Source organism: Oncorhynchus tshawytscha, unplaced genomic scaffold (genome assembly GCF_018296145.1).
Source record: "Oncorhynchus tshawytscha isolate Ot180627B unplaced genomic scaffold, Otsh_v2.0 Un_contig_298_pilon_pilon, whole genome shotgun sequence".
Classification (NCBI taxonomy): Eukaryota; Metazoa; Chordata; class Actinopteri; order Salmoniformes; family Salmonidae; genus Oncorhynchus; species Oncorhynchus tshawytscha.
The window spans coordinates 182,663-210,142 of NW_024609534.1; the positions used below are offsets into that span (position 1 = coordinate 182,663).

The 27,480-nt window shown below is 48.5% G+C and overlaps 2 protein-coding genes across 2 annotated transcripts; one reads left to right on the forward strand and one right to left on the reverse strand.

Annotated features, from left to right (window-relative positions):
- Positions 1–1,230: 1,230 nt before the first annotated feature.
- On the reverse strand, positions 1,231–17,587 carry LOC121845044 (coiled-coil domain-containing protein 146-like). The gene is made up of 9 exons (XM_042315746.1): positions 17,130–17,587; positions 16,914–16,989; positions 16,161–16,309; positions 14,880–15,108; positions 8,217–8,345; positions 7,751–7,888; positions 2,776–2,877; positions 1,911–2,057; positions 1,231–1,534 (listed from the first exon to the last, which is right to left on the reverse strand). The coding sequence occupies exons 1-9, from the start codon at positions 17,585–17,587 to the stop codon at positions 1,334–1,336; spliced, it is 1,629 nt and encodes a 542-aa protein (XP_042171680.1). The 3' UTR covers positions 1,231–1,333.
- Positions 17,588–17,789: 202 nt separating this feature from the next.
- On the forward strand, positions 17,790–25,867 carry LOC121845045 (coiled-coil domain-containing protein 146-like). Its single transcript, XM_042315747.1, has 3 exons — positions 17,790–17,941; positions 19,022–19,250; positions 25,841–25,867. The coding sequence occupies exons 1-3, from the start codon at positions 17,814–17,816 to the stop codon at positions 25,865–25,867; spliced, it is 384 nt and encodes a 127-aa protein (XP_042171681.1). The 5' UTR covers positions 17,790–17,813.
- The last annotated feature ends 1,613 nt before the right edge of the window (positions 25,868–27,480 follow it).

Genomic DNA, 27,480 nt, shown 5'->3' on the forward strand with positions numbered 1-27,480 from the left:
CAGGTCTATATCTCAATGGGTTTTGGTCCAGGTCTATATCTCAATGGGTTTGGTCCAGGTCTACAGTATATCTCAATGGGTTTGGTCCAGGTCTATATCTCAATGGGTTTGGTCCAGGTCTACATCTCAATGGGTTTGGTCCAGGTCTACAGTATATCTCAATGGGTTTGGTCCAGGTCTACAGTATATCTCAATGGGTTTGGTCCAGGTCTATATCTCAATGGGTTTGGTCCAGGTCTATATCTCAATGGGTTTGGTCCAGGTCTATATCTCAATGGGTTTGGTCCAGGTCTATATCTCAATGGGTTTGGTCCAGGTCTATATCTCAATGGGTTTGGTCCAGGTCTACAGTATATCTCAATGGGTTTGGTCCAGGTCTATATCTCAATGGGTTTGGTCCAGGTCTACAGTATATCTCAATGGGTTTGGTCCAGGTCTATATCTCAATGGGTTTGGTCCAGGTCTATATCTCAATGGGTTTGGTCCAGGTCTACAGTATATCTCAATGGGTTTGGTCCAGGTCTACAGTATATCTCAATGGGTTTGGTCCAGGTCTATATCTCAATAGGTTTGGTCCAGGTCTATATCTCAATGGGTTTGGTCCAGGTCTATATCTCAATGGGTTTGGTCCAGGTCTATATCTCAATGGGTTTGGTCCAGGTCTATATCTCAATGGGTTTGGTCCAGGTCTACAGTATATCTCAATGGGTTTGGTCCAGGTCTACAGTATATCTCAATGGGTTTGGTCCAGGTCTATATCTCAATGGGTTTGGTCCAGGTCTACAGTATATCTCAATGGGTTTGGTCCAGGTCTATATCTCAATGGGTTTGGTCTAGGTCTACAGTATATCTCAATGGGTTTGGTCCAGGTCTACAGTATATCTCAATGGGTTTGGTCCAGGTCTACAGTATATCTCAATGGGTTTGGTCCAGGTCTATATCTCAATGGGTTTGGTCCAGGTCTACATCTCAATGGGTTTGGTCCAGGTCTACAGTATATCTCAATGGGTTTGGTCCAGGTCTACAGTATATCTCAATGGGTTTGGTCCAGGTCTATCTCTCAATGGGTTTGGTCCAGGTCTATATCTCAATGGGTTTGGTCCAGGTCTATATCTCAATGGGTTTGGTCCAGGTCTATATCTCAATGGGTTTGGTCCAGGTCTATATCTCAATGGGTTTGGTCCAGGTCTATATCTCAATGGGTTTGGTCCAGGTCTATATCTCAATGGGTTTGGTCCAGGTCTACAGTATATCTCAATGGGTTTGGTCCAGGTCTATATCTCAATGGGTTTGGTCCAGGTCTACAGTATATCTCAATGGGTTTGGTCCAGGTCTATATCTCAATGGGTTTTGGTTCAGGCTTGCGAATGTGTCTGATGTTGGTGCCGGGCTCGGAGGGTTTGAAGGGGGCCAGGGCTCCGTAGGGCTTGGGCAGGGGCAGGGTGTCCCCCAGGGGGATGTAGGCGTTGGGTCGGGCCTCGGCCGTGGTGTACACCCCACTAGGGAGCTGGGACCTCTCCTCCTCCTCCACCAGCTGTAACAGAGGAGAGAATCCAGGTCCTCAACATAGTATACCATATACTGGTATTTAACTCATGGTATACTGTTCATCTAAAAAAGTATTTAGAAATGTACTGGAGAGAACAGGATTCAATGTACTGAACATTGCAGATAGAAATACCATGAATAGAGCTGACAAGATTCCCCATTCGCTACATGTCAGAGAGGCACGCCTATTTCTACATAAAACTTTTCTATCTGATTGCCAGACAGTCAAAGTGTTAAATGCAGTGTTAACTTATCAGTGTAGAAGTACAAAAGTTCAGCATCAAGTTCAACATTTATGAATGCCTCCATTAATTATCCCTAATTCAAAGTCCTGTGGTAGAGGGTCATGGAGGGTGACTGACCCTGTCTTTCTCCTGCTGGTCGGCCTGTCTGCGCTGCTCATCCCTGAGGATGTGTTGCCACTCCTGCTCCAGGTCTTCAGAGGGGGGCAGACCCTGGTCCAGGCGCCGGTGGCAGGTGTCCAGGAACAGCTCCCTCTCCTTCAACTCCTGACAGGGGTGGGATCAACATAACATGGCATGTCAGGAAGAGGAAGATTATTAGGAGGATATTTGTGCTTGGGTAGATCGATGTAGGGAAAGAGGATGATGTCGTAAAAGTTGGAAATCCTTAGACTTGACCTTAGCCTGGTCCCAGTTGGCAACAGGGATCTACAGTATAATCCTTAGACTTGACCTTAGCCTAGTCCCAGTTGGCAACAGGGATCTACAGTATAATCCTTAGACTTGACCTTAGCCTGGTCCCAGTTGGTTACAGGGATCTACAGTATAATCCTTAGACTTGACCTTAGCCTGGTCCCAGTTGGTTACAGGGATCTACAGTATAATCCTTAGACTTGACCTTAGCCTGGTCCCAGTTGGTTACAGGGATCTACAGTATAATCCTTAGACTTGACCTTAGCCTGGTCCCAGTTGGTTACAGGGATCTACAGTATAATCCTTAGACTTGACCTTAGCCTGGTCCCAGTTGGCAACAGGGATCTACAGTATAATCCTTAGACTTGACCTTAGCCTGGTCCCAGTTGGTTACAGGGATCTACAGTATAATCCTTAGACTTGACCTTAGCCTGGTCCCAGTTGGTTACAGGGATCTACAGTATAATCCTTAGACTTGACCTTAGCCTGGTCCCAGTTGGTTACAGGGATCTATAGTATGGGTCCACCAGACTAGGAAATGCTGGTCAATCTAAAATAGTCTCCTATTTACCTGCTGCAGGGTCATGGCGCTGGCTTGGCGCATCGACAACTCAGACACCACGGCCATCATCCTCCTGGTTGACTCCTTGATACGGCCCTGCAACTCATTCACCTGAGAGAGAGGAGAGAGGGGGTTGGTTAACGCACAGACAGCCTGACAGACTGGCAGATAGACAGATAGACAGCCAGACTGACATGATATTTGAAAAGACAGAGTTTCTCTAGTCGCGGGGTAGTTGGGAACATGTTCTACTAGCCTGGTCTGAACAGTACTAGTCTGGTCTGAACAGTACTAGCCTGGTCTGAACAGTACTAGTCTGAACAGTACTAGCCTGGTCTGAACAGTACTAGCCTGGTCTGAACAGTACTAGCCGGGTCTGAACAGTACTAGCCTGGTCTGAACAGTACTAGCCTGGTCTGAACAGTACTAGCCTGGTCTGAACAGTACTAGTCGGGTCTGAACAGTACTAGCCTGGTCTGAACAGTACTAGCCTGGTCTGAACAGTACTAGTCGGGTCTGAACAGTACTAGCCTGGTCTGAACAGTACTAGCCTGGTCTGAACAGTACTAGTCGGGTCTGAACAGTACTAGCCTGGTCTGAACAGTACTAGTCTGAACAGTACTAGCCTGGTCTGAACAGTACTAGCCTGGTCTGAACAGTACTAGTCGGGTCTGAACAGTACTAGCCTGGTCTGAACAGTACTAGCCTGGTCTGAACAGTACTAGTCGGGTCTGAACAGTACTAGCCTGGTCTGAACAGTACTAGCCTGGTCTGAACAGTACTAGTCGGGTCTGAACAGTACTAGCCTGGTCTGAACAGTACTAGCCTGGTCTGAACAGTACTAGTCTGGTCTGAACAGTACTAGCCTGGTCTGAACAGTACTAGCCTGGTCTGAACAGTACTAGTCTGGTCTGAACAGTACTAGCCTGGTCTGAACAGTACTAGTATAACAGTACTAGCCTGGTCTGAACAGTACTAGCCTGGTCTAAACAGTACTAGTCGGGTCTGAACAGTACTAGCCTGGTCAAACAGTACTAGTCTGAACAGTACTAGCCTGGTCTGAACAGTACTAGCCTGGTCTGAACAGTACTATCCTGGTCTGAACAGTACTAGCCTGGTCTGAACAGTACTAGCCTCGGGCTAGCGGGCTACATTCATTTCCATCCCTGCCTCCAATACACACACAATATGTATATACTCAGACACACTCAGTCACCCAATAGTGCACTTAAACTAATCCTCCAGATCAATCTAACATCCTCTAGATCAAACTGATATCTAACATCCTCCAGATAAACTAATATCTAACATCGTCCAGATCAATCTAACATCCTCCAGATAAACTGATATCTAACATCCTCCAGATAAACTAATATCTAACATCCTCCAGATCAAACTAATATCTAACATCCTCCAGATAAACGAATATCTAACATCGCCCAGATCAATCTAACATCCTCCAGATCAAACTAATATCTAACATCCTCCAGATAAACTGATATCTAACATCCTCCAGATCAATCTAACATCCTCCAGATAAACTAATATCCTCCAGATAAACAAATATCTAACATCCTCCAGATAAACTGATATCTAACATCCTCCAGATAAACTAATATCTAACATCCTCCAGATCCCAGAGCCTCAGCTTGGCATGCTGGCTGCTGGGGTCCAGTGAGGTTATCTAAGCGTGCTGAGAGGATTTGCCTCAGAGTGCACAGCAACTTTGGCTCATTTGGCTATGTGTGTGTGTAACATGACTCATTGGCTGTGTGTGTGTTAGGGAGCGTGTGTCTTTGTGAGGCTGTGTGTGTGTAACATGGCTCATTGGCTGTGTGTGTGTTAGGGAGCGTGTGTCTTTGTGAGGCTGTGTGTGTGTAACATGGCTCATTGGCTGTGTGTGTGTTAGGGAGTGTGTGTCTTTGTGAGGCTGTGTGTGTAACATGGCTCTTTGGCTGTGTGTGTGTTAGGGAGCGTGTGTCTTTGTGAGGCTGTGTGTGTGTGTAACATGACTCATTGGCTGTGTGTGTGTTAGGGAGCGTGTGTCTTTGTGAGGCTGTGTGTGTGTAACATCAAATCAAATTTTATTTGTCACATACACATGGTTAGCAGATGTTAATGCGAGTGTAGCGAAATGCTTGTGCTTCTAGTTCCGACAATGCAGTAATAACCAACAAGTAATCTAACTAACAATTTCAAAACTACTGTCTTATACACAGTGTAAGGGGATAAAGAATATGTACATAAAGATATATGAATGAGTGATGGTACAGAGCAGCATAGGCAAGATACAGTAGATGGTGTCGAGTACAGTATATACATATGAGATGAGTATGTAAACAAAGTGGCATAGTTAAAGTGGCTTGTGATACATGTATTACATAAGGATGCAGTAGATGATATAGAGTACAGTATATACGTATGCATATGAGATGAATAATGTAGGGTATGTAACATTATATTAGGTAGCATTGTTTAAAGTGGCTAGTGATATATTTTACATAATTTCCCATCAATTCCCATTATTAAAGTGGCTGGAGTTGAGTCAGTGTCAGTGTCAGTGTGTTGGCAGCAGCCACTCAATGTTAGTGGTGGCTGTTTAACAGTCTGATGGCCTTGAGATAGAAGCTGTTTTTCAGTCTCTCGGTCCCAGCTTTGATGCACCTGTACTGACCTCGCCTTCTGGATGATAGCGGGGTGAACAGGCAGTGGCTCGGGTGGTTGTTGTCCTTGATGATCTTTATGGCCTTCCTGTAACATCGGGTGGTGTAGGTGTCCTGGAGGGCAGGTAGTTTGCCCCCGGTGATGCGTTGTGCAGACCTCACTACCCTCTGGAGAGCCTTACGGTTGAGGGCGGTGCAGTTGCCATACCAGGCGGTGATACAGCCCGCCAGGATGCTCTCGATTGTGCATCTGTAGAAGTTTGTGAGTGCTTTTGGTGACAAGCCGAATATATTCAGCCTCCTGAGGTTGAAGAGGCGCTGCTGCGCCTTCCTCACGATGCTGTCTGTGTGAGTGGACCAATTCAGTTTGTCTGTGATGTGTATGCCGAGGAACTTAAAACTTGCTACCCTCTCCACTATTGTTCCATCGATGTGGATGGGGGGGGTGTTCCCTCTGCTGTTTCCTGAAGTCCACAATCATCTCCTTAGTTTTGTTGACGTTGAGTGTGAGGTTATTTTCCTGACACCACACTCCGAGGGCCCTCACCTCCTCCCTGTAGGCCGTCTCGTCGTTGTTGGTAATCAAGCCTACCACTGTTGTGTCGTCCGCAAACTTGATGATTGAGTTGGAGGCGTGCGTGGCCACGCAGTCGTGGGTGAACAGGGAGTACAGGAGAGGGCTCAGAACGCACTCTTGTGGGGCCCCAGTGTTGAGGATCAGCGGGGAGGAGATGTTGTTGCCTACCCTCACCACCTGGGGGCGGCCCGTCAGGAAGTCCAGTACCCAGTTGCACAGGGCGGGGTCGAGACCCAGGGTCTCGAGCTTGATGACGAGCTTGGAGGGTACTATGGTGTTGAATGCCGAGCTGTAGTCGATGAACAGCATTCTCACATAGGTATTCCTCTTGTCCAGATGGGTTAGGGCAGTGTGCAGTGTGGTTGAGATTGCATCGTCTGTGGACCTATTTGGGCGGTAAGCAAATTGGAGTGGGTCTAGGGTGTCAGGTAGGGTGGAGGTGATATGGTCCTTGACTAGTCTCTCAAAGCACTTCATGATGACGGATGTGAGTGCTACGGGCGGTAGTCGTTTAGCTCAGTTACCTTAGCTTTCTTGGGAACAGGAACAATGGTGGCCCTCTTGAAGCATGTGGGAACAGCAGACTGGTATAGGGATTGATTGAATATGTCCGTAAACACACCGGCCAGCTGGTCTGCGCATGCTCTAAGGGCGCGGCTGGGGATGCCGTCTGGGCCTGCAGCCTTGCGAGGGTTAACACGTTTAAATGTCTCACTCACCTCGGCTGCAGTGAAGGAGAGTCCGCATGTTTTCGTTGCAGGCCATGTCAGTGGCACTGTATTGTCCTCAAAGCGGGCAAAAAAGTTATTTAGTCTGCCTGGGAGCAAGACATCCTGGTCCGTGACTGGGCTGGTTTTCTTCTTGTAGTCCGTGATTGACTGTAGACCCTGCCACATACCTCTTGTGTCTGAGCCGTTGAATTGAGATTCTACTTTGTCTCTGTACTGGCGCTTAGCTTGTTTGATAGCCTTGCGGAGGGAATAGCTGCACTGTTTGTGTTCGGTCATGTTACCAGTCACCTTGCCCTGATTAAAAGCAGTGGTTCGCGCTTTCAGTTTCACGCGAATGCTGCCATCAATCCACAGTTTCTGGTTAGGGAATGTTTTAATCGTTGCTATGGGAACGACATCTTCAATGCACGTTCTAATGAACTCGCACACCGAATCAGCGTATTTGTCAATGTTGTTATCTGACGCAATACGAAACATCTCCCAGTCCACGTGATGGAAGCAGTCTTGGAGTGTGGAGTCAGCTTGGTCAGGCCAGCGTTGAACAGACCTCAGCGTGGGCTCATTGGCTGTGTGTGTGTTAGGGAGCATGTGTCTTTGTGAGACTGTGTGTGTGTAACATGACTCATTGGCTGTGTGTGTGTTAGGGAGCGTGTGTCTTTGTGAGGCTGTGTGTGTGTAACATGACTCATTGGCTGTGTGTGTGTTAGGGAGCGTGTGTCTTTGTGAGGCTGTGTGTGTGTAACATGGCTCATTGACTCATTGAGATAACTAACAGCCTTGGCCTGGTGGGCAGGTGATACTTCATCCAGGAGACACTGGGCTGGGCCCTGCAGGGAGCCGGGTTGAGAGGGCAGTCAGTCTGCTAGGCTGCACCAGGCACATGGGGCCACCACGCTCCAAGATCCTCTACCCCGACTGTGAGTGTGTGAATGGATGAGCTTGGCAGTAGATGCCTTCTTGGCTGCTTCCTTTGTGTGTGTACCCTTTTGGCTGCCTCCTGTGTGTGTGTGTACCTTCTTGGCTAGCTGCAGTGTGTCCTGCTTGCCGTTCTCGGCCTTAGCTCTGATTCGCTGAGAGAGCCGGGTCACCTGCTCAAACACCAAGTCCTTCTCCAGGAGCAGCTCTTCCCGCTCCGCCAAGCCAACCTCCAGCTGAACACACACACACACACACACACACACACACACACACACACACACACACACACACACACACACACACACACACACACACACACACACACACACACACACACACACACACTAACATGAGACAGCTTCAACCTCAATCAATTATAACGACGGGATATGATTAATTGGTGGTAATCTTGATTGATGACTTCACCTTCCCTCAAGAAAAGTGGCATAGTTTGTGTTCCTAGTCTCCTTCAGATAAACTGATGGTTTAGACTCAGACCTTCCCACTGTTCTGAAATCTGCCTGCAGGACTGTAAAGCAGCTTCAGTACTGTAGGCTTTACCTGTTCTATCTTCTGGATGAGTTCAACAGGAGATGGGTCGTTCCCCTCCAGCTCTCTGGCCCTGTTCTCCTGTCCTGGATCCTCCAAGGCCTTCTCTAGCTCCAGCATACGCTCCTTACACTCTGCCAGCTACAGGACAGGACAGGAGAGGGAAGAGAGGAGACAGAAGAGAAGAGAAGAGAGGAGAAGAATAGAGGAGAAGAGAGGAGAAGAATAGAGGAGAAGAGAAGAGAGGAGAAGAGAGAAGAAGAATAGAGGAGAAGAGAAGAGAAGAGAAGAGAGGAGAGGAGAAAAGAGGAGAAGAATAGAGGAGAAGAGAAGAGAGAAGAAGAATAGAGGAGAAGAGAAGAGAGGAGAAGAGAGGAGAAAAGAGGAGAAGAATAGAGGAGAAGAGAAGAGAAGAGAGGAGAAGAGAGGAGAAGAAAGGAGAGGAGAAAAGAAGAGAAGAAAGGAGAGGAGAAGAGAGGAGAAAAGAAGGGAGAAGTCAACTTTTATTATCCATGAGGATATTCAGAGACCATTGGAGGCTGCTGAGGGGAGGATGGCTCATAATAATGGCTGGAACGGAGCGAATGGAATGTTATCAAACACTTGGAAACCATGGAAACCATGTGTCTGATGTATTTGATACCATTCCACTGATTCCGGTCCAGCCTTTCCTCCCCAATTAAGGTGCCACCAACCTCCTGTGTCAGAGACCAACTCAACCTCACAATCATCTAAATTGTGTTGGGATGATGTGTTAGACAACACCATGATAGAAGTCATTATGGTTTGTTTCAGCATGACGAGCAGCTTAACAGATACACTAGGCTTCCTTTCCTGGTAACCATTACATCAATTAGCATTCATAGGGTTTGTTTCTGCATGATTTGCAAGTTAATATGAGTTGCAGGTTAATAACATGTAGGTTTCCTATCCTGATAACCATTATATCATTTCTCATTATTCACAGAATTACTGTAACTCAGCTGTTGACCCCAGAATGGAGATGTGCACATCTTTCACACAGCCATGGTTTCTACACATGTCCGTGCATGGAGCTCCACGTCACGCCACGGTATGAATGAACCCGTCGGGAGACACATCACCACCGTCTCCTTCTGCGTGTGTGATGCACATTCTCTTCCAGTTGAAGCTGTCTAATGAAGCAGAGCTGATCGGGAGGAGAAGAGGTCAACAGACAGGAAGAGAAAAGAAGCTCCTTTACGTCTTCTCTTCTGCCCTGATTAGCAGGTCTGAAGGAGGGATGACGTCTTCTCTTCTGCCCTGAAGGAGGGATGATCCTAGCAGGTCTGTGACAGGACGAGCATAGCTCCTTTACATAGCTAGCCTTTACGTCTTCTCTTCTGCCTTTACTGAAGGAGGGATGATCCTAGCAGGTCTGTGACAGGACGAGCATAGCTCCTTTACGTCTTCTCTTCTGCCTTTACTGAAGGAGGGATGATCCTAGCAGGTCTGTGACAGGACGAGCATAGCTCCTTTACGTCTTCTCTTCTGCCTTTAATGAAGGAGGGATGATCCTAGCAGGTCTGTGACAGGACGAGCATAGCTCCTTTACGTCTTCTCTTCTGCCTTTACTGAAGGAGGGATGATCCTAGCAGGTCTGTGACAGGACGAGCATAGCATAGCTCCTAGCAGGTTTGACAGGACGAGCATACGTCTTCTCTTCTGCCTTTACGTCTTCAGGTCTTCTGCCTTTACGTCTTCTCTTCTGCCTTTACTGAAGGAGGGATGATCCTAGCAGGTCTGTGACAGGACGAGCATAGCTCCTTTACGTCTTCTCTTCTGCCTTTACTGAAGGAGGGATGATCCTAGCAGGTCTGTGACAGGACGAGCATAGCTCCTTTACGTCTTCTCTTCTGCCTTTACTGAAGGAGGGATGATCCTAGCAGGTCTGTGACAGGACGAGCATAGCTCCTTTACGTCTTCTCTTCTGCCTTTACTGAAGGAGGGATGATCCTAGCAGGTCTGTGACAGGACGAGCGTAGCTGCATTAGTCCTGTTTAACACCATACATCTCATATGATCATGGAGTCCAGTGGAAGTAAGCACGCTCAGAGACAGTCTCACACTTTCTCTGTCTCCAGTGTCTTTGTGTCATGTGATGTAATGTGTACGTATTCTAAGCAACATCCTCCATGGACTCGAACAACGGAATGAGACTTTCAAATGCCTCTGCTATTCATAATCAAACTCTGATGGACTAAAAGACGACTGTACTGTAGACTGAGACCACCCTCAGAGAGAGACCGAGAGGAAAGAGAGAGACAGAGAAAAAGAGGGAGAGAGCGCGAGAGAGAGAGAACAAGAGAATGTGAGAGTGAGAGATTGGATCTGAGACCTTCATTACATTAGAGGCTGATGATTTACTATGTGATTTAATCACTCTGCACACCACCCTCACATCACTCACATCAGTCAGAGAGAGAAACGGAGCTGCATGCTGAGGCCCATACTGGAGGACGTCACTGTCTCACTGCCTGACTGGCTGGTTGGTTAACTGTCTCACTGCCTGACTGGCTGGTTGGTTAACTGTCTCACTGCCTGACTGGCTGACAGTGACAGGCTGACTGGTTGGCTAACTGTCTCACTGCCTGCCTGCCTGACTGGTTGGCTAACTGTCTCAGTGCCTGACAGGCTGACTGGTTGGCTAACTGTCTCACTGTCTGATTGGCTAACTGTCTCAGTGACTGACTGTCTGGTTGGCTAATTGTCTCAGTGCCTGACTGACTGTCTGGTTGGCTAACTGTCTCAGTGCCTGACTGACTGTCTGTCTGGTTGGCTAACTGTCTCACTGCCTGACTGACTATCTCTGTACTGTAAAACCCTCACAACACTGATAAACCAGGGCATCTCTGTACTGTAAAACCCCCACGCCCTCAGAGCACTGATAAACCAGGGCATCTCTGTACTGTAAAAACCCCACGCCCTCAGAGCACTGATAAACCAGGGCATCTCTGTACTGTAAAACCCCCACGCCCTCAGAGCACTGATAAACCAGGGCATCTCTGTACTGTAAAACCCCCACGCCCTCAGAGCACTGATAAACCAGGGCATCTCTGTACTGTAAAACCCCCACGCCCTCAGAGCACTGATAAACCAGGGCATCTCTGTACTGTAAAAAACCCCCATTGTTCAGAGCACTGATAAACCAGGGCTTGGTCTGTACTGTATAAACCCCCACGCCTTTAATATTTCATAGCACTGATAAACCAGGGCATCTCTGTACTGTAAACAGCCTGAGAATAAGATACATCTGTTTCTCAGTAGCACTGATAAACCAGGGCATCTCTGTACTGTACTTCCTCAGAGCACTGCCAAACCACAATCCCCTGACTGTCTAAATCCTCAGAGCACTGATAAATCCCAGGCATCTCTGTACTGTAAAAAAAGTTGAATTGTTTATTTCTGACTGATTAAAGATTGTTCTGGCTTGGTAAAGGAAAGCTATCCAGAGTGTATATTGAATTTCACACACAAACTTTAATATTTTATACTGTGTGATCTTAAGTGCATTCTAACAACAGACACATTCCCTCTGAAGTGTAAACAGCCTGAGAATAAGATACATCTGTTTCACAGTAACACATTGTTGTTTAATGTGATCACATCATGGTAAATTGTGAACGACTGTCTTACAGTCTCCCTGACTGTCCAAACCACACAGTCTCCCCTGACTGTCTAAATCACACAGTCTCCCCTGACTGTCTAAATCACACAGTCTCCCCTGACTGTCTAAAACACAGTCTCCCCTGACTGTCTAAAACACAGTCTCCCCTGACTGTCTAAAACACAGTCTCCCCTGACTCTCACACAGTCCCCTGACTGTCTAAATCACACAGTCTCCCCTGACTGTCTAAATCACACAGTCTCCCCTGACTGTCTAAATCACACAGTCTCCCCTGACTGTCTAAATCACACAGTCTCCCCTGACTGTCTAAATCACACAGTCTCCCCTGACTGTCTAAATCACACAGTCTCCCCTGACTGTCTAAATCACACAGTCTCCCCCTGACTGTCTAAATCACACAGTCTCCCCTGACTGTCTAAATCACACAGTCTCCCCCTGACTGTCTAAATCACACAGTCTCCCCTGACTGTCTAAATCACACAGTCTCCCCTGACTGTCTAAATCACACAGTCTCCCCTGACTGTCTAAATCACACAGTCTCCCCTGACTGTCTAAATCACACAGTCTCCCCTGACTGTCTAAAACACAGTCTCCCCTGACTGTCTAAAAACACAGTCTCCCCTGACTGTCTAAAACACACAGTCTCCCCTGACTAAATCACACAGTCTCCCCTGAAATAAAACACAGTCTCCCCTGACTGTCTAAAATCACACAGTCTCCCCTGACTGTCTAAAACACAGTCTCCCCTGACTGTCTAAAACACAGTCTCCCCTGACTGTCTAAATCACACAGTCTCCCCTGACTGTCTAAATCACACAGTCTCCCCTGACTGTCTAAATCACACAGTCTCCCCTGACTGTCTGAAAACACACAGTCTCCCCTGACTGTCTAAATCACACAGTCTCCCCTGACTGTCTAAATCACACAGTCTCCCCCTGACTGTCTAAATCACACAGTCTCCCCTGACTGTCTAAAACAAAGTCTAAACACACAGTCTCCCCCTGACTGTCTAAATCACACAGTCTCCCCTGACTGTCTAAATCACACAGTCTCCCCTGACTGTTTAAATCACACAGTCTCCGCCTGACTGTCTAAATCACACAGTCTCCCCTGACTGTTTAAATCACACAGTCTCCCCTGACTGTCTAAATCACACAGTCTCCCCCTGACTGTCTAAATCACACAGTCTCCCTGACTGTGTGAATCACAGTCTCCCTGACTGTCTAAATCACATTCTCCCTGACTAAATCACAGTCTAAATCACACAGTCTCCCTAACTGTCTAAAACACAGTCTCCCCTAACTGTCTAAATAACACAGTCTGCCCCCTGACTGTCTAAATCACAGTCTCCCTGACTGTCTAAATCACACAGTCTCCCCTGACTGTCTAAAACAGTCTCCCCTTGACTGTCTAAATCACACAGTCTCCCTGACTGTCTAAATCACAGTCTCCCCTGACTGTCTAAATCACACAGTCTCCCCTGACTGTCTAAATCACACAGTCTCCCTGACTGTCTAAATCACACAGTCTCCCTGACTGTCTAAATCACACAGTCTCCCCCTGACTGTCTAAATCACACAGTCTTCCCCTGCCTGACTGTCTAAACCACATATCCAACAGCACAGCTGAGGAACAGAGGGTGGATGGATAGATGGATGAATGGCTTGACTGATTTATGGATGGAAGGCAACAGAATAGGACAAAACTATGGTAGAATTTCCCACTGTCAAAAAGCAGCTGAGCGGGGATTGGAGAGTTGAGGAGTCTGTCCCAATTCCACCCATACTCTCCAGTAGGCACTGAGAGCCCTGTGAGACTTGGTCCCAATTCCACCCATACTCTCCAGTCGGCACTGAGAGCCCTGTGAGACTTGGTCCCAATTCCACCCATCCTCTCCAGTGGGCACTGAGAGCCCTGTGAGACTTGGTCCCAATTCCACCCATCCTCTCCAGTGGGCACTGAGAGCCCTGTGAGACTTGGTCCCAATTCCACCCATCCTCTCCAGTCGGCACTGAGAGCCCTGTGAGACTTGGCGCCATAAGAAGCCACTGTCCCTTAGTTATTGGGGCCAGGTTCCAGAATCCAGACAGAGACATTGGGGCCATCAGGGGACATCCACTGCCTGTTGGTCATTATGGATGGATGCCACCCCAACCCAGGCCTCAAGAGCAGCTGGGCCAATGCCACCCCAACCCAGGCCTCAACCCTCAGCTCCGGCCCCAATGCCACCCCAACCCAGGCCTCAACCCTCAGCTCCGGCCCCAGGCTCCAATGCCACCCCAACCCAGGCCAGGCCTCAACCCTCAGCTCCGGCCCCGGCTCCAATGCCACCCCAACCCAGGCCTCAACCCTCAGCTCCGGCCCCGGCTCCAATGCCACCCCAACCCAGGCCTCAACCCAATCGAGTTTCAGCCAATGAGCTTCAGTCCTGCGCCATTTGAGTGACGCACACAACACAGCGAGAGAGAGAGAGAGCAATGACGTGGTGCACATATCTGCACATATGTGACGTAGTACACCATTTTTGAGGACCACTTTTGACTCATGGGTGCTACTTTCAGAACTGCTGGATAAAAAGTATACAAAAGTACCGGAGCATCTCTTTAAGTGTTTTTCTCCAGGGTGTCCTTGTCAGGTCCCTACTGGCAGATGGTGTCATGGAGAAGCTATCTGAGGAGGCATATAGTCAGCTACCCATTAGGCTACAGTACTCTCCAGTCAGAGATGTTGGCGAGGGCAGCCATGTTGCCGTACAACAGTACGACAGAGTTAGCAACCAGTTCTCAGAGGTTCCTATCCATTTCCTCCCGTCAGATGCTGAGACCTGCCCTTTGACTGACAGTCCAGTGTTATCTGACGTCAGACAACAGGATCGTATTCACAAGGCATTAAACGGAAGAAAACTGACTGAAACAGGGAGGGACTAGCTGAACTAACCAATAAGAAAAGGTTTGTTTTTTTTCTTTTTCTGTTGCAAAACGTTTTGGAACGGTTTGCCTTAGTGAATATGACCCAGGCTTCTAATGTACCTGTATCTGCAGCATGGTGCTCTCTCCCTTCAGTCTCCTCTGGCAGGGCACCAGTTTCCTGCTGAGGGCTGTCTGTCTTCCTTCTTCCTTGGTGATCATCTGCAGGCAGCGCGTCTCCTCCTCCAGCGCCTGCATCTCTATGTTACCGTCTCTGATCAGGCCCTCCTGAACATTCACCTTCTCGTAGAAAATACACATCTCCTCCTCACGCTCCAGCAACTGTACCCCTCTGTCAGAGACAGAGAGAGAGAGACCACTGAGAGAGCTACCAAATTGTAAAGTAGGGATGAGGATAGGTCAAATACCATCAGTAGCCGCCCAATTACCCACATTGTTCAGCATCGTTGCCTGTAGTTAGTCGTAAGCAATAGCTGCCTTACCCTATCTCATATGTAGAATCTTGGTTGGTGGTCATGTGGACAGTGCAAACTGATCAACAGAAAGCCAGACTCACCTGTCATAGCCGCTCTGCATGGCCGTGCTTTGGCTCCTCCTCATCTGACAGACAGACTCACCTGTCATAGCCGCTCTGCATGGCCGTGCTTTGGCTCCTCCTCATCTGACAGACAGACTCACCTGTCTAGCCGCTCTCATCATCTGCCAGACTCACCTGTCATAGCCGCTCTGTGGCGTATTTTGGCTCCTCCTCATCTGACAGACAGACTCACCTGTCATAGCCGCTCTGCATGGCCGTGCTTTGGCTCCTCCTCATCTGACAGACAGACTCACCTGTCATAGCCGCTCTGCATGGCCGTGCTTTGGCTCCTCCTCATCTGACAGACAGACTCACCTGTCATAGCCGCTCTGCATGGTCGTGTTTTGGCTCTTCCTCTTCGGACAGACAGACAGACTCTCCTGTCATTGAGGCTCTGCATGGCCGCGTCATGGTTCTCCCTCTTCGGACAGACAGGCAGACAAACAGACAGACTACCAGACTCACCTGTCATTGAGGCTCTCCGTGGCCGTGTTTTGGCGCTTCCTCATCTGATAGACAGACAGACTCACCTGTCATTGAGGCTCTGCGTGGCCGCGTCATGACTCTTCCTCTTCGGACAGACAGACAGACTCACCTGTCATTGAGGCTCTGCGTGGCCGCGTCATGGTTCTCCCTCTTCGGACAGACAGACTCACCTGTCATTGAGGCTCTGCGTGGCCGCGTCATGACTCTTCCTCTTCGGACAGACAGACAGACTCACCTGTCATTGAGGCTCTGCGTGGCCGCGTCATGGTTCTCCCTCTTCGGACAGACAGGCAGACAAACAGACAGACTACCAGACTCACCTGTCATTGCGACTCTGCACTGCGTTGTCGTGGCTCTTCCTCATCTGTAGCAGGTTCTGTTCATGGTAGTTGATCATGTGGGTCAGCCGGCCCAAGTTCAGCTTCTGCTCCTCCCTCTTCTGTCTCATCTCATGAAGCACCAGGGTCACCTTGGAGATGGGATCAGAACAGAGAAACATCATAATCCTAACCCAGGTCACCTTGGAGATGGGATCAGAACAGAGAAACATCATAACCCTAACCCAGGTCACCTTGGAGATGGGATCAGAACAGAGAAACATCATAACCCCCAGGTCACCTTGGAGATGAGGTCAGAAACATCATAACCCAGGTCACCTTGAGATGGGATCAGAACAGAGAAACATCATAACCCAGGTCACCTTGGAGATGGGATCAGAACAGAGAAACATCATAACCCAGGTCACCTTGGAGATGAGATCAGAACAGAGAAACATCATAACCCAGGTCACCTTGGAGATGGATCAGAACAGAGAAACATCATAACCCTAACCCAGGTCACCTTGGAGATGAGATCAGAACAGAGAAACATCATAACCCAGGTCACCTTGGAGATGGGATCAGAACAGAGAAACATCATAACCATAACCCAGGTCACCTTGGAGATGAGATCAGAACAGAGAAACATCATAACCCACAATATTTCCTTTGTAGTGCGGTAGGTTGATGCTATTATGTCTAGAGGATGGAGTGAGAAGAGCAGGATTTCCTGATTAATCAGGTAGGATAAATCACCTTGGAGATATCGTTCCTCAGGCTGTCTCTGATGGTGTGGCTGTGGAAGTGCTTCAGACGGGACTTCTGGAGCAGCCTGAGGAGCACACACACACACGCACATGCACGCGCGCACACACACACACACAGGATGTTAATCATTTTACATGAAAACAGGGTGGTGAACGTCTGAATGTTCTTTTGAGGAAGGGGATGTACTCTCTCTCTCTCTCTCACTTCTCTTTGTTGATGGCGTTGGTTCTGAGGATCTCAATCTCGTTGTCCAGGATCTTGAACTTCTCTCTCATCTCAGCCGTTCTCTGGGAGGCCATCTGGATCAGGTTCATACACTTGTTCCTATCACCCTTGATGTTGTCGTACAGCTTGGCAAACACACCAAGCCTAGATGCTACAAAGGAAATATTGTGGGTTATGATGTTTCTCTGTTCTGATCTCATCTCCAAGGTGACCTGGGTTATGGTTATGATGTTTCTCTGTAATGATCCCATCTCCAAGGTGACCTGGGTTATGATGTTTCTCTGTTCTGATCTCATCTCCAAGGTGACCTGGGTTAGGGTTATGATGTTTCTCTGTTCTGATCTCATCTCCAAGGTGACCTGGGTTATGATGTTTCTCTGTTCTGATCCCATCTCCAAGGTGACCTGGGTTATGATGTTTCTCTGTTCTGATCCCATCTCCAAGGTGACCTGGGTTATGATGTTTCTCTGGTTCTGATCTCATCTCAAAGGTGACCTGGGTTAGGGTTATGATGTTTCTCTGTTCTGATCCCATCTCCAAGGTGACCTGGGTTAGGGTTATGATGTTTCTCTGTTCTGATCCCATCTCCAAGGTGACCTGGGTTAGGATTATGATGTTTCCTGTTCTGATCCCATCTCCAAGGTGACCCTGGTGCTTCATGAGATGAGACAGAAGAGGGAGGAGCAGAAGCTGAACTTGGGCCGGCTGACCCACATGATCAACTACCATGAACAGAACCTGCTACAGATGAGGAAGAGCCACGACAACGCAGTGCAGAGTCGCAATGACAGGTGAGTCTGGTAGTCTGTCTGTTTGTCTGCCTGTCTGTCCGAAGAGGGAGAACCATGACGCGGCCACGCAGAGCCTCAATGACAGGTGAGTCTGTCTGTCTGTCCGAAGAGGAAGAGTCATGACGCGGCCACGCAGAGCCTCAATGACAGGTGAGTCTGTCTGTCCGAAGAGGAGAACCATGACGCGGCCACGCAGAGCCTCAATGACAGGTGAGTCTGTCTGTCTGTCCGAAGAGGAAGAGTCATGACGCGGCCATGCAGAGCCTCAATGACAGGTGAGTCTGTCTGTCTATCAGATGAGGAAGCGCCAAAACACGGCCACGGAGAGCCTCAATGACAGGTGAGTCTGGTAGTCTGTCTGTTTGTCTGCCTGTCTGTCCGAAGAGGGAGAACCATGACGCGGCCATGCAGAGCCTCAATGACAGGAGAGTCTGTCTGTCTGTCCGAAGAGGAAGAGCCAAACACGACCATGCAGAGCGGCAATGACAGGTGAGTCTGTCTGTCAGATGAGGAGGAGCCAAAGCACGGCCATGCAGAGCGGCTATGACAGGTGAGTCTGTCTGTCAGATGAGGAGGAGCCAAAGCACGGCCATGCAGAGCGGCTATGACAGGTGAGTCTGTCTGTCAGATGAGGAGGAGCCAAAATACGACCATGCAGAGCGGCTATGACAGGTGAGTCTGTCTGTCAGATGAGGAGGAGCCAAAGCACGGCCATGCAGAGCGGCTATGACAGGTGAGTCTGTCTGTCAGATGAGGAGGAGCCAAAGCACGGCCATGCAGAGCGGCTATGACAGGTGAGTCTGTCTGTCAGATGAGGAGGAGCCAAAGCACGGCCATGCAGAGCGGCTATGACAGGTGAGTCTGGCTTTCTGTTGATCAGTTTGCACTGTCCACATGACCACCAACCAAGATTCTACATATGAGATAGGGTAAGGCAGCTATTGCTTACGACTAACTACAGGCAACGATGCTGAACAATGTGGGTAATTGGGCGGCTACTGATGGTATTTGACCTATCCTCATCCCTACTTTACAATTTGGTAGCTCTCTCAGTGGTCTCTCTCTCTCTGTCTCTGACAGAGGGGTACAGTTGCTGGAGCGTGAGGAGGAGATGTGTATTTTCTACGAGAAGGTGAATGTTCAGGAGGGCCTGATCAGAGACGGTAACATAGAGATGCAGGCGCTGGAGGAGGAGACGCGCTGCCTGCAGATGATCACCAAGGAAGAAGGAAGACAGACAGCCCTCAGCAGGAAACTGGTGCCCTGCCAGAGGAGACTGAAGGGAGAGAGCACCATGCTGCAGATACAGGTACATTAGAAGCCTGGGTCATATTCACTAAGGCAAACCGTTCCAAAACGTTTTGCAACAGAAAAAGAAAAAACAAACCTTTTCTTATTGGTTAGTTCAGCTAGTCCCTCCCTGTTTCAGTCAGTTTTCTTCCGTTTAATGCCTTGTGAATACGATCCTGTTGTCTGACGTCAGATAACACTGGACTGTCAGTCAAAGGGCAGGTCTCAGCATCTGACGGGAGGAAATGGATAGGAACCTCTGAGAACTGGTTGCTAACTCTGTCGTACTGTTGTACGGCAACATGGCTGCCCTCGCCAACATCTCTGACTGGAGAGTACTGTAGCCTAATGGGTAGCTGACTATATGCCTCCTCAGATAGCTTCTCCATGACACCATCTGCCAGTAGGGACCTGACAAGGACACCCTGGAGAAAAAACACTTAAAGAGATGCTCCGGTACTTTTGTATACTTTTTATCCAGCAGTTCTGAAAGTAGCACCCATGAGTCAAAAGTGGTCCTCAAAAATGGTGTACTACGTCACATATGTGCAGATATGTGCACCACGTCATTGCTCTCTCTCTCTCTCTCGCTGTGTTGTGTGCGTCACTCAAATGGCGCAGGACTGAAGCTCATTGGCTGAAACTCGATTGGGTTGAGGCCTGGGTTGGGGTGGCATTGGAGCCGGGGCCGGAGCTGAGGGTTGAGGCCTGGGTTGGGGTGGCATTGGAGCCGGGGCCGGAGCTGAGGGTTGAGGCCTGGGTTGGGGTGGCATTGGAGCCGGGGCCGGAGCTGAGGGTTGAGGCCTGGGTTGGGGTGGCATTGGGGCCGGAGCTGAGGGTTGAGGCCTGGGTTGGGGTGGCATTGGCCCACTGCTCTTGACTGGAATCCATCCATAATGACCAACAGGCAGTGGATGTCCCCTGATGGCCCCAATGTCTCTGTCTGGATTCTGGAACCTGGCCCCAATAACTAAGGGACAGTGGCTTCTTATGGCGCCAAGTCTCACAGGGCTCTCAGTGCCGACTGGAGAGGATGGGTGGAATTGGGACCAAGTCTCACAGGGCTCTCAGTGCCCACTGGAGAGGATGGGTGGAATTGGGACCAAGTCTCACAGGGCTCTCAGTGCCCACTGGAGAGGATGGGTGGAATTGGGACCAAGTCTCACAGGGCTCTCAGTGCCGACTGGAGAGTATGGGTGGAATTGGGACCAAGTCTCACAGGGCTCTCAGTGCCTACTGGAGAGTATGGGTGGAATTGGGACAGACTCCTCAACTCTCCAATCCCCGCTCAGCTGCTTTTTGACAGTGGGAAATTCTACCATAGTTTTGTCCTATTCTGTTGCCTTCCATCCATAAATCAGTCAAGCCATTCATCCATCTATCCATCCACCCCTCTGTTCCTCAGCTGTGCTGTTGGATATGTGGTTTAGACAGTCAGGCAGGGGAAGACTGTGTGATTTAGACAGTCAGGGGAGACTGTGTGATTTAGACAGTCAGGGAGACTGTGTGATTTAGACAGTCAGGGAGACTGTGTGATTTAGACAGTCAGGGGAGACTGTGTGATTTAGACAGTCAGGGGGAGACTGTGATTTAGACAGTCAGGGGAGACTGTGTGATTTAGACAGTCAAGGGGAGACTGTTTTAGACAGTCAGGGGGAGACTGTGTGATTTAGACAGTCAGGGGAGACTGTGATTTAGACAGTCAGGGGGAGACTGTGTTATTTAGACAGTTAGGGGGAGACTGTGTTTTAGACAGTTAGGGGAGACTGTGTGATTTAGACTGTGATTTAGACAGTCAGACGGAGAATGTGATTTAGACAGTCAGGGGAGACTGTGATTCACACAGTCAGGGGAGACTGTGTGATTTAGACAGTCAGGTGGAGACTGTGTGATTTAGACAGTCAGGGGGAGACTGTGTGATTTAAACAGTCAGGGGAGACTGTGTGATTTAGACAGTCAGGCGGAGACTGTGTGATTTAAACAGTCAGGGGGAGACTGTGTGATTTAGACAGTCAGGGGAGACTGTGTGATTTAGACAGTCAGGGGAGACTGTGTGTTTTAGACAGTCAGGGGAGACTGTGTTTTAGACAGTCAGGGGAGACTGTGTGATTTAGACAGTCAGGGGAGACTGTGATTTAGACAGTCAGGGGACACTGTGTTATTTAGACAGTCAGGGGAGACTGTGTGATTTAGACAGTCAGATGGAGACTGTGTGTTTTAGACAGTCAGACGGAGACTGTGTGATTTAGACAGTCAGGGGAGACTGTGTGATTTAGACAGTCAGAGGGAGACTGTGATTTAGACAGTCAGGGGAGACTGTTTTAGACAGTCAGAGGGAGACTGTGTGATTTAAACAGTCAGGCGGAGACTGTGTGATTTAAACAGTCAGGGGAGACTGTGTGATTTAGACAGTCAGGGGAGACTGTGTGTTTTAGACAGTCAGGGGAGACTGTGTTTTAGACAGTCAGGGGAAGACTGTGTTTTAGACAGTCAGGGAAGACTGTGTTTTAGACAGTCAAGGGAGATTGTGTTATTTAGACAGTCAGGGGGAGACTGTGTGATTTAGACAGTCAGGGGGAGACTGTGTGTTTTATACAGTCAGACGGAGACTGTGTGATTTAGACAGTCAGGGAGACTGTGTGATTTAGACAGTCAGGGGAGACTGTGATTTAGACAGTCAGGGGGAGACTGTTTTAGACAGTCAGGGGAGACTGTGTGATTTAGACAGTCAGGGGAGACTGTGTGATTTAGACAGTCAGGGGAGACTGTGTGATTTAGACAGTCAGGGGAGACTGTGTGATTTAGACAGTCAGGGGGAGACTGTGTGATTTAGACAGTCAGGGGGAGACTGTGTGATTTAAACAGTCAGGGGAGACTGTGTGATTTAGACAGTCAGGGGAGACTGTGTGTTTTAGACAGTCAGGGGAGACTGTGTTTTAGACAGTCAGGGAGACTGTGTTTTAAACAGTCAGGGGAGACTGTGTGATTTAGACAGTCAGGGGAGACTGTGTTTTAGACAGTCAGGGAAGACTGTGTTTTAGACAGTCAAGGGGAGACTGTGTTATTTAGACAGTCAGGGGAGACTGTGTGATTTAGACAGTCAGGGGAGACTGTGTGATTTAGACAGTCAGGGGGAGACTGTGTGATTTAGACAGTCAGGGGAGACTGTGTGATTTAGACATTCAGGGGAGACTGTGTGATTTAGACAGTCAGAGGGAGACTGTGTGATTTAGACAGTCAGGGGAGACTGTGTGATTTAGACAGTCAGAGGGAAAGTGTGTTTAAAATAGTCAGGGGGAGACTGTGTGATTTAGACAGTCAGGGGGAGACTGTGTGATTTAGACAGTCAGGGGAGACTGTGTGATTTAGACAGTCAGAGGGAAAGTGTGTTTAAAATAGTCAGGGGGAGACTGTGTTTTAGACAGTCAGGGGGAGACTGTGTGATTTAGACAGTCAGGGGGAGACTGTGTGATTTAGACAGTCAGGGGGATTGTGGTATTGGCAGAGAGGAAGTAAACAGCGTTCACAATCCACCATGATGTGATCACATTAAACAACAATGTGTTACTGTGAAACAGATGTATCTTATTCTCAGGCTGTTTACACTTCAGAGGGGAATGTGTCTGTTGTTAGAATGCACTTAAGATCACACAGTATAAAATATTAAAGTTTGTGTGTGAAATTCAATATACACTCTGGATAGCTTTCCTTGTACCAAGCCAGAACAATCTTTAATCGCTTCCAAATAAACAATTCAACTTTTTTACAGTACAGAGATGCCCTGGGTTATCAGTGCTCTGAGGGCGTGGGGGTTTTACAGTACAGAGATGCCCTGGTTTATCAGTGCTCTGAGGGCGTGGGGGTTTTACAGTACAGAGATGCCCTGGTTTATCAGTGCTCTGAGGGCGTGGGGGTTTTACAGTACAGAGATGCCCTGGTTTATCAGTGCTCTGAGGGCGTGGGGGTTTTACAGTACAAAGCTGCCCTGGTTTATCAGTGCTCTGAGGGCGTGGGGGTTTTACAGTACAGAGATGCCCTGGTTTATCAGTGTTGTGAGGGTTTTACAGTACAGAGATAGTCAGTCAGGCAGTGAGACAGTTAGCCAACCAGACAGACAGTCAGTCAGGCACTGAGACAGTTAGCCAACCAGACAGTCAGTCAGGCACTGAGACAATTAGCCAACCAGACAGTCAGTCACTGAGACAGTTAGCCAATCAGACAGTGAGACAGTTAGCCAACCAGTCAGCCTGTCAGGCACTGAGACAGTTAGCCAACCAGTCAGGCAGGCAGGCAGTGAGACAGTTAGCCAACCAGTCAGCCTGTCACTGTCAGCCAGTCAGGCAGTGAGACAGTTAACCAACCAGCCAGTCAGGCAGTGAGACAGTTAACCAACCAGCCAGTCAGGCAGTGAGACAGTGACGTCCTCCAGTATGGGCCTCAGCATGCAGCTCCGTTTCTCTCTCTGACTGATGTGAGTGATGTGAGGGTGGTGTGCAGAGTGATTAAATCACATAGTAAATCATCAGCCTCTAATGTAATGAAGGTCTCAGATCCAATCTCTCACTCTCACATTCTCTTGTTCTCTCTCTCTCGCTCTCTCCCTCTTTTCTCTGTCTCTCTCTTTCCTCTCGGTCTCTCTCTGAGGGTGGTCTCAGTCTACAGTACAGTCGTCTTTTAGTCCATCAGAGTTTGATTATGAATAGCAGAGGCATTTGAAAGTCTCATTCCGTTGTTCGAGTCCATGGAGGATGTTGCTTAGAATACGTACACATTACATCACATGACACAAAGACACTGGAGACAGAGAAAGTGTGAGACTGTCTCTGAGCGTGCTTACTTCCACTGGACTCCATGATCATATGAGATGTATGGTGTTAAACAGGACTAATGGAGCTACGCTCGTCCTGTCACAGACCTGCTAGGATCATCCCTCCTTCAGTAAAGGCAGAAGAGAAGACGTAAAGGAGCTATGCTCGTCCTGTCACAGACCTGCTAGGATCATCCCTCCTTCATTAAAGGCAGAAGAGAGAGAGATGCTCGTCCGTAAAGGAGCTATGCTCGTCCTGTCACAGACCTGCTAGGATCATCCCTCCTTCAGTAAAGGCAGAAGAGAAGACGTAAAGGAGCTATGCTCGTCCTGTCACAGACCTGCTAGGATCATCCCTCCTTCAGTAAAGGCAGAAGAGAAGACGTAAAGGAGCTATGCTCGTCCTGTCACAGACCTGCTAGGATCATCCCTCCTTCAGTAAAGGCAGAAGAGAAGACGTAAAGGAGCTATGCCGTCCTGTCACAGACCTGCTAGGATCATCCCTCCTTCATTAAAGGCAGAAGAGAAGACGTAAAAGGAGCTATGCTCGTCCTGTCACAGACCTGCTAGGATCATCCCTCCTTCAGTAAAGGCAGAAGAGAAGACGTAAAGGAGCTATGCTCGTCCTGTCACAGACCTGCTAGGATCATCCCTCCTTCAGTAAAGGCAGAAGAGAAGACGTAAAGGAGCTTCTTTTCTCTTCCTGTCTGTCCTGTGACCTCTCATCCCTCCCATTAAAGGATCAGCTCTGCTTCATTAGACAGCTTCAACTGGAAGAGAATGTGCATCACACACGCAGAAGGAGAGACGGTGGTGATGTGTCTCTTCCGACGTAAAGGGGTTCATTCATACCGTGGCGTGACGTGAGCTCCATGCACAGACATGTGTAGAAACCATGGCTGTGTGAAAGATGTGCACATCTCCATTCTGGGGTCAACAGCTGAGTTACAGTAATTCTGTGAATAATGAGAAATGATATAATGGTTATCAGGATAGGAAACCTACATGTTATTAACCTGCAACTCATATTAACTTGCAAATCATGCAGAAACAAACCCTATGAATGCTAATTGATGGAATGGTTACCAGGAAAGGAAGCCTAGTGTATCTGTTAAGCTGCTCGTCATGCTGAAACAAACCATAATGACTTCTATCATGGTGTTGTCTAACACATCATCCCAACACAATTTAGATGATTGTGAGGTCGAGTTGGTCTCTGACACAGGAGGTTGTTGGCACCTTAATTGGGGAGGAAAGGCTGGACCGGAATCAGTGGAATGGTATCAAATACATCAGACACATGGTTTCCATGGTTTCCAAGTGTTTGATAACATTCCATTCGCTCCGTTCCAGCCATTATTATGAGCCATCCTCCTCAGCAGCCTCCAATGGTCTCTGAATATCCTCATGGATAATAAAAAAAAGTTGACTTCTCCCTTCTTTTCTCCTCTCTTCTCCTCTCCTTTCTTCTCTTCTCCTCTCTTCTTCTTCCCTTCTCTATTCTTCTCTATTCTTCTCTCTCTTCTCTTCTCTTCTCCTCTATTCTTCTCCTCTCTTCTCCTCTATTCTTCTCTCTCTCTTCTCTTCTCCTCTATTCTTCTTCTCCTCTTATTCTTCTCTCTATTCTTCTCCTCTTTTCTCTCTCCTCTCCCTCTCTTCTCTCTTCTCTTCTCCTCTATTCTTCTTCTCTCTCCCCTCTCTTCTCTTCCTCCCTCTATTCTTCTCCTCTCTTCTCCTCTATTCTTCTCCTCTTCTCTTCTCTTCTGTCTCCTCTCTTCCCTCTCCCCTGTCCTGTCCTGTAGCTGGCAGAGTGTAAGGAAATATGCTGAGCTAGAGAAGGCCTTGGAGGATCCAGGACAGGAGAACAGGGCCAGAGAGCTGAGGGGAACGACCCATCTCCTGTTGAACTCATCCAGAAGATAGAAGAGGTAAAGCCTACAGTACTGAAGCTGCTTTACAGTCAGCAGGCAGATTTCAGAACAGTGGGAAGGTCTGAGTCTAAACCATCAGTTTATCTGAAGGAGACTAGGAACACAAGCTATGCCACTTTTCTTGAGGGGAAGGTGAAGTCATCAATCAAGATTACCACCAGTAATCATATCCCGTCGTTATAATTGGGATTGAGGTTGAAGTTGCCCATGTTAGTGTGCTGTCTGTGTGTTGTGTGTGTGTGTGTGTGTGTGTGTGTGTGTGTGTGTGTGTGTGTGTGTGTGTGTGTGTGTGTGTGTGTGTGTGTGTGTGTGTGTGTGTGTGTGTGTTCAGCTGGAGGTTGGCTTGGCGGAGCGGAAGAGCTGCTCCTGGAGAAGGACTTGGTGTTTGAGCAGGTGACCCCGGCTCTCTCAGCGAAATCAGAGCTAAGGCCGAACGGCAAGCAGGACACACTGCAGCTAGCCAAGAAGGTACACACACACACAGGAGGCAGCCAAAAGGGTACACACACACACACAAAGGAAGCAGCCAAGAAGGCATCTACGCAGCTCATCCATTCACACACTCACAGTCGGGGGTAGAGGATCTTGGAGCGTGGTGGCCCCATGTGCCTGGTGCAGCCTAGCACTGACTGCCAGTTCTCTCAACCCGGCTCCCTGCAGGGCCCAGCCCAGTGTCTCCTGGATGAAGTATCACCTGCCCACCAGGCCAAGGCTGTTAGTTATCTCAATGAGTCAATGAGCCATGTTACACACACAGCCTCACAAAGACACACGCTCCTACACACACACAGCCAATGAGTCATGCTACACACACACAGCCTCCCACAAAGACACACGCTCCCTAACACACACAGCCAATGAGTCATGTTACACACACAGTCTCACAAAGACACATGCTTCCTAACACACACACAGCCAATGAGCCCACGCTGAGGTCTGTTCAACGCTGGTCTGACTAAGCTGACTCACACTCCAAGACTGCTTCCCATCACGTGATTGGGAGATGTTTCCGTATTACGTCAGATAACAACATTGACAAATACGCTGATTCGGTGCAAGTTCATTAGAACGTGCTGAAGATGTCACTCCCATAGCAACGATTAAAACATTCCCTAACCAGAAACCGTGGATTGATGGCAGCATTCATGTGGAAACTGAAAGGCCAACCACCGCTTTTAATCAGGGCAAGGTGACTGGTAACATGACCGAATACAAACAGTGTAGCTATTCCTCCCGCAAAGGCTATCAAACAAGCTAAGCGCCAGTACAGAGACAAAGTAGAATCTCAATTCAACGGCTCAGACACAAGAGGCATGTGGCAGGGTCTACAGTCAATCACGGACTACAAGAAGAAAACCAGCCCAGTCACGACCAGGATGTCTTGCTCCCAAAGGCACTAAACAACTTTTTTTGCCCCGCTTGAGTGACACAGTGCCACTGACACGGACGCAATGAAAACATCACGGTCTCTCCTTCACTGCAGCCGAGGTGAGTGAGACATTTAAACGTGT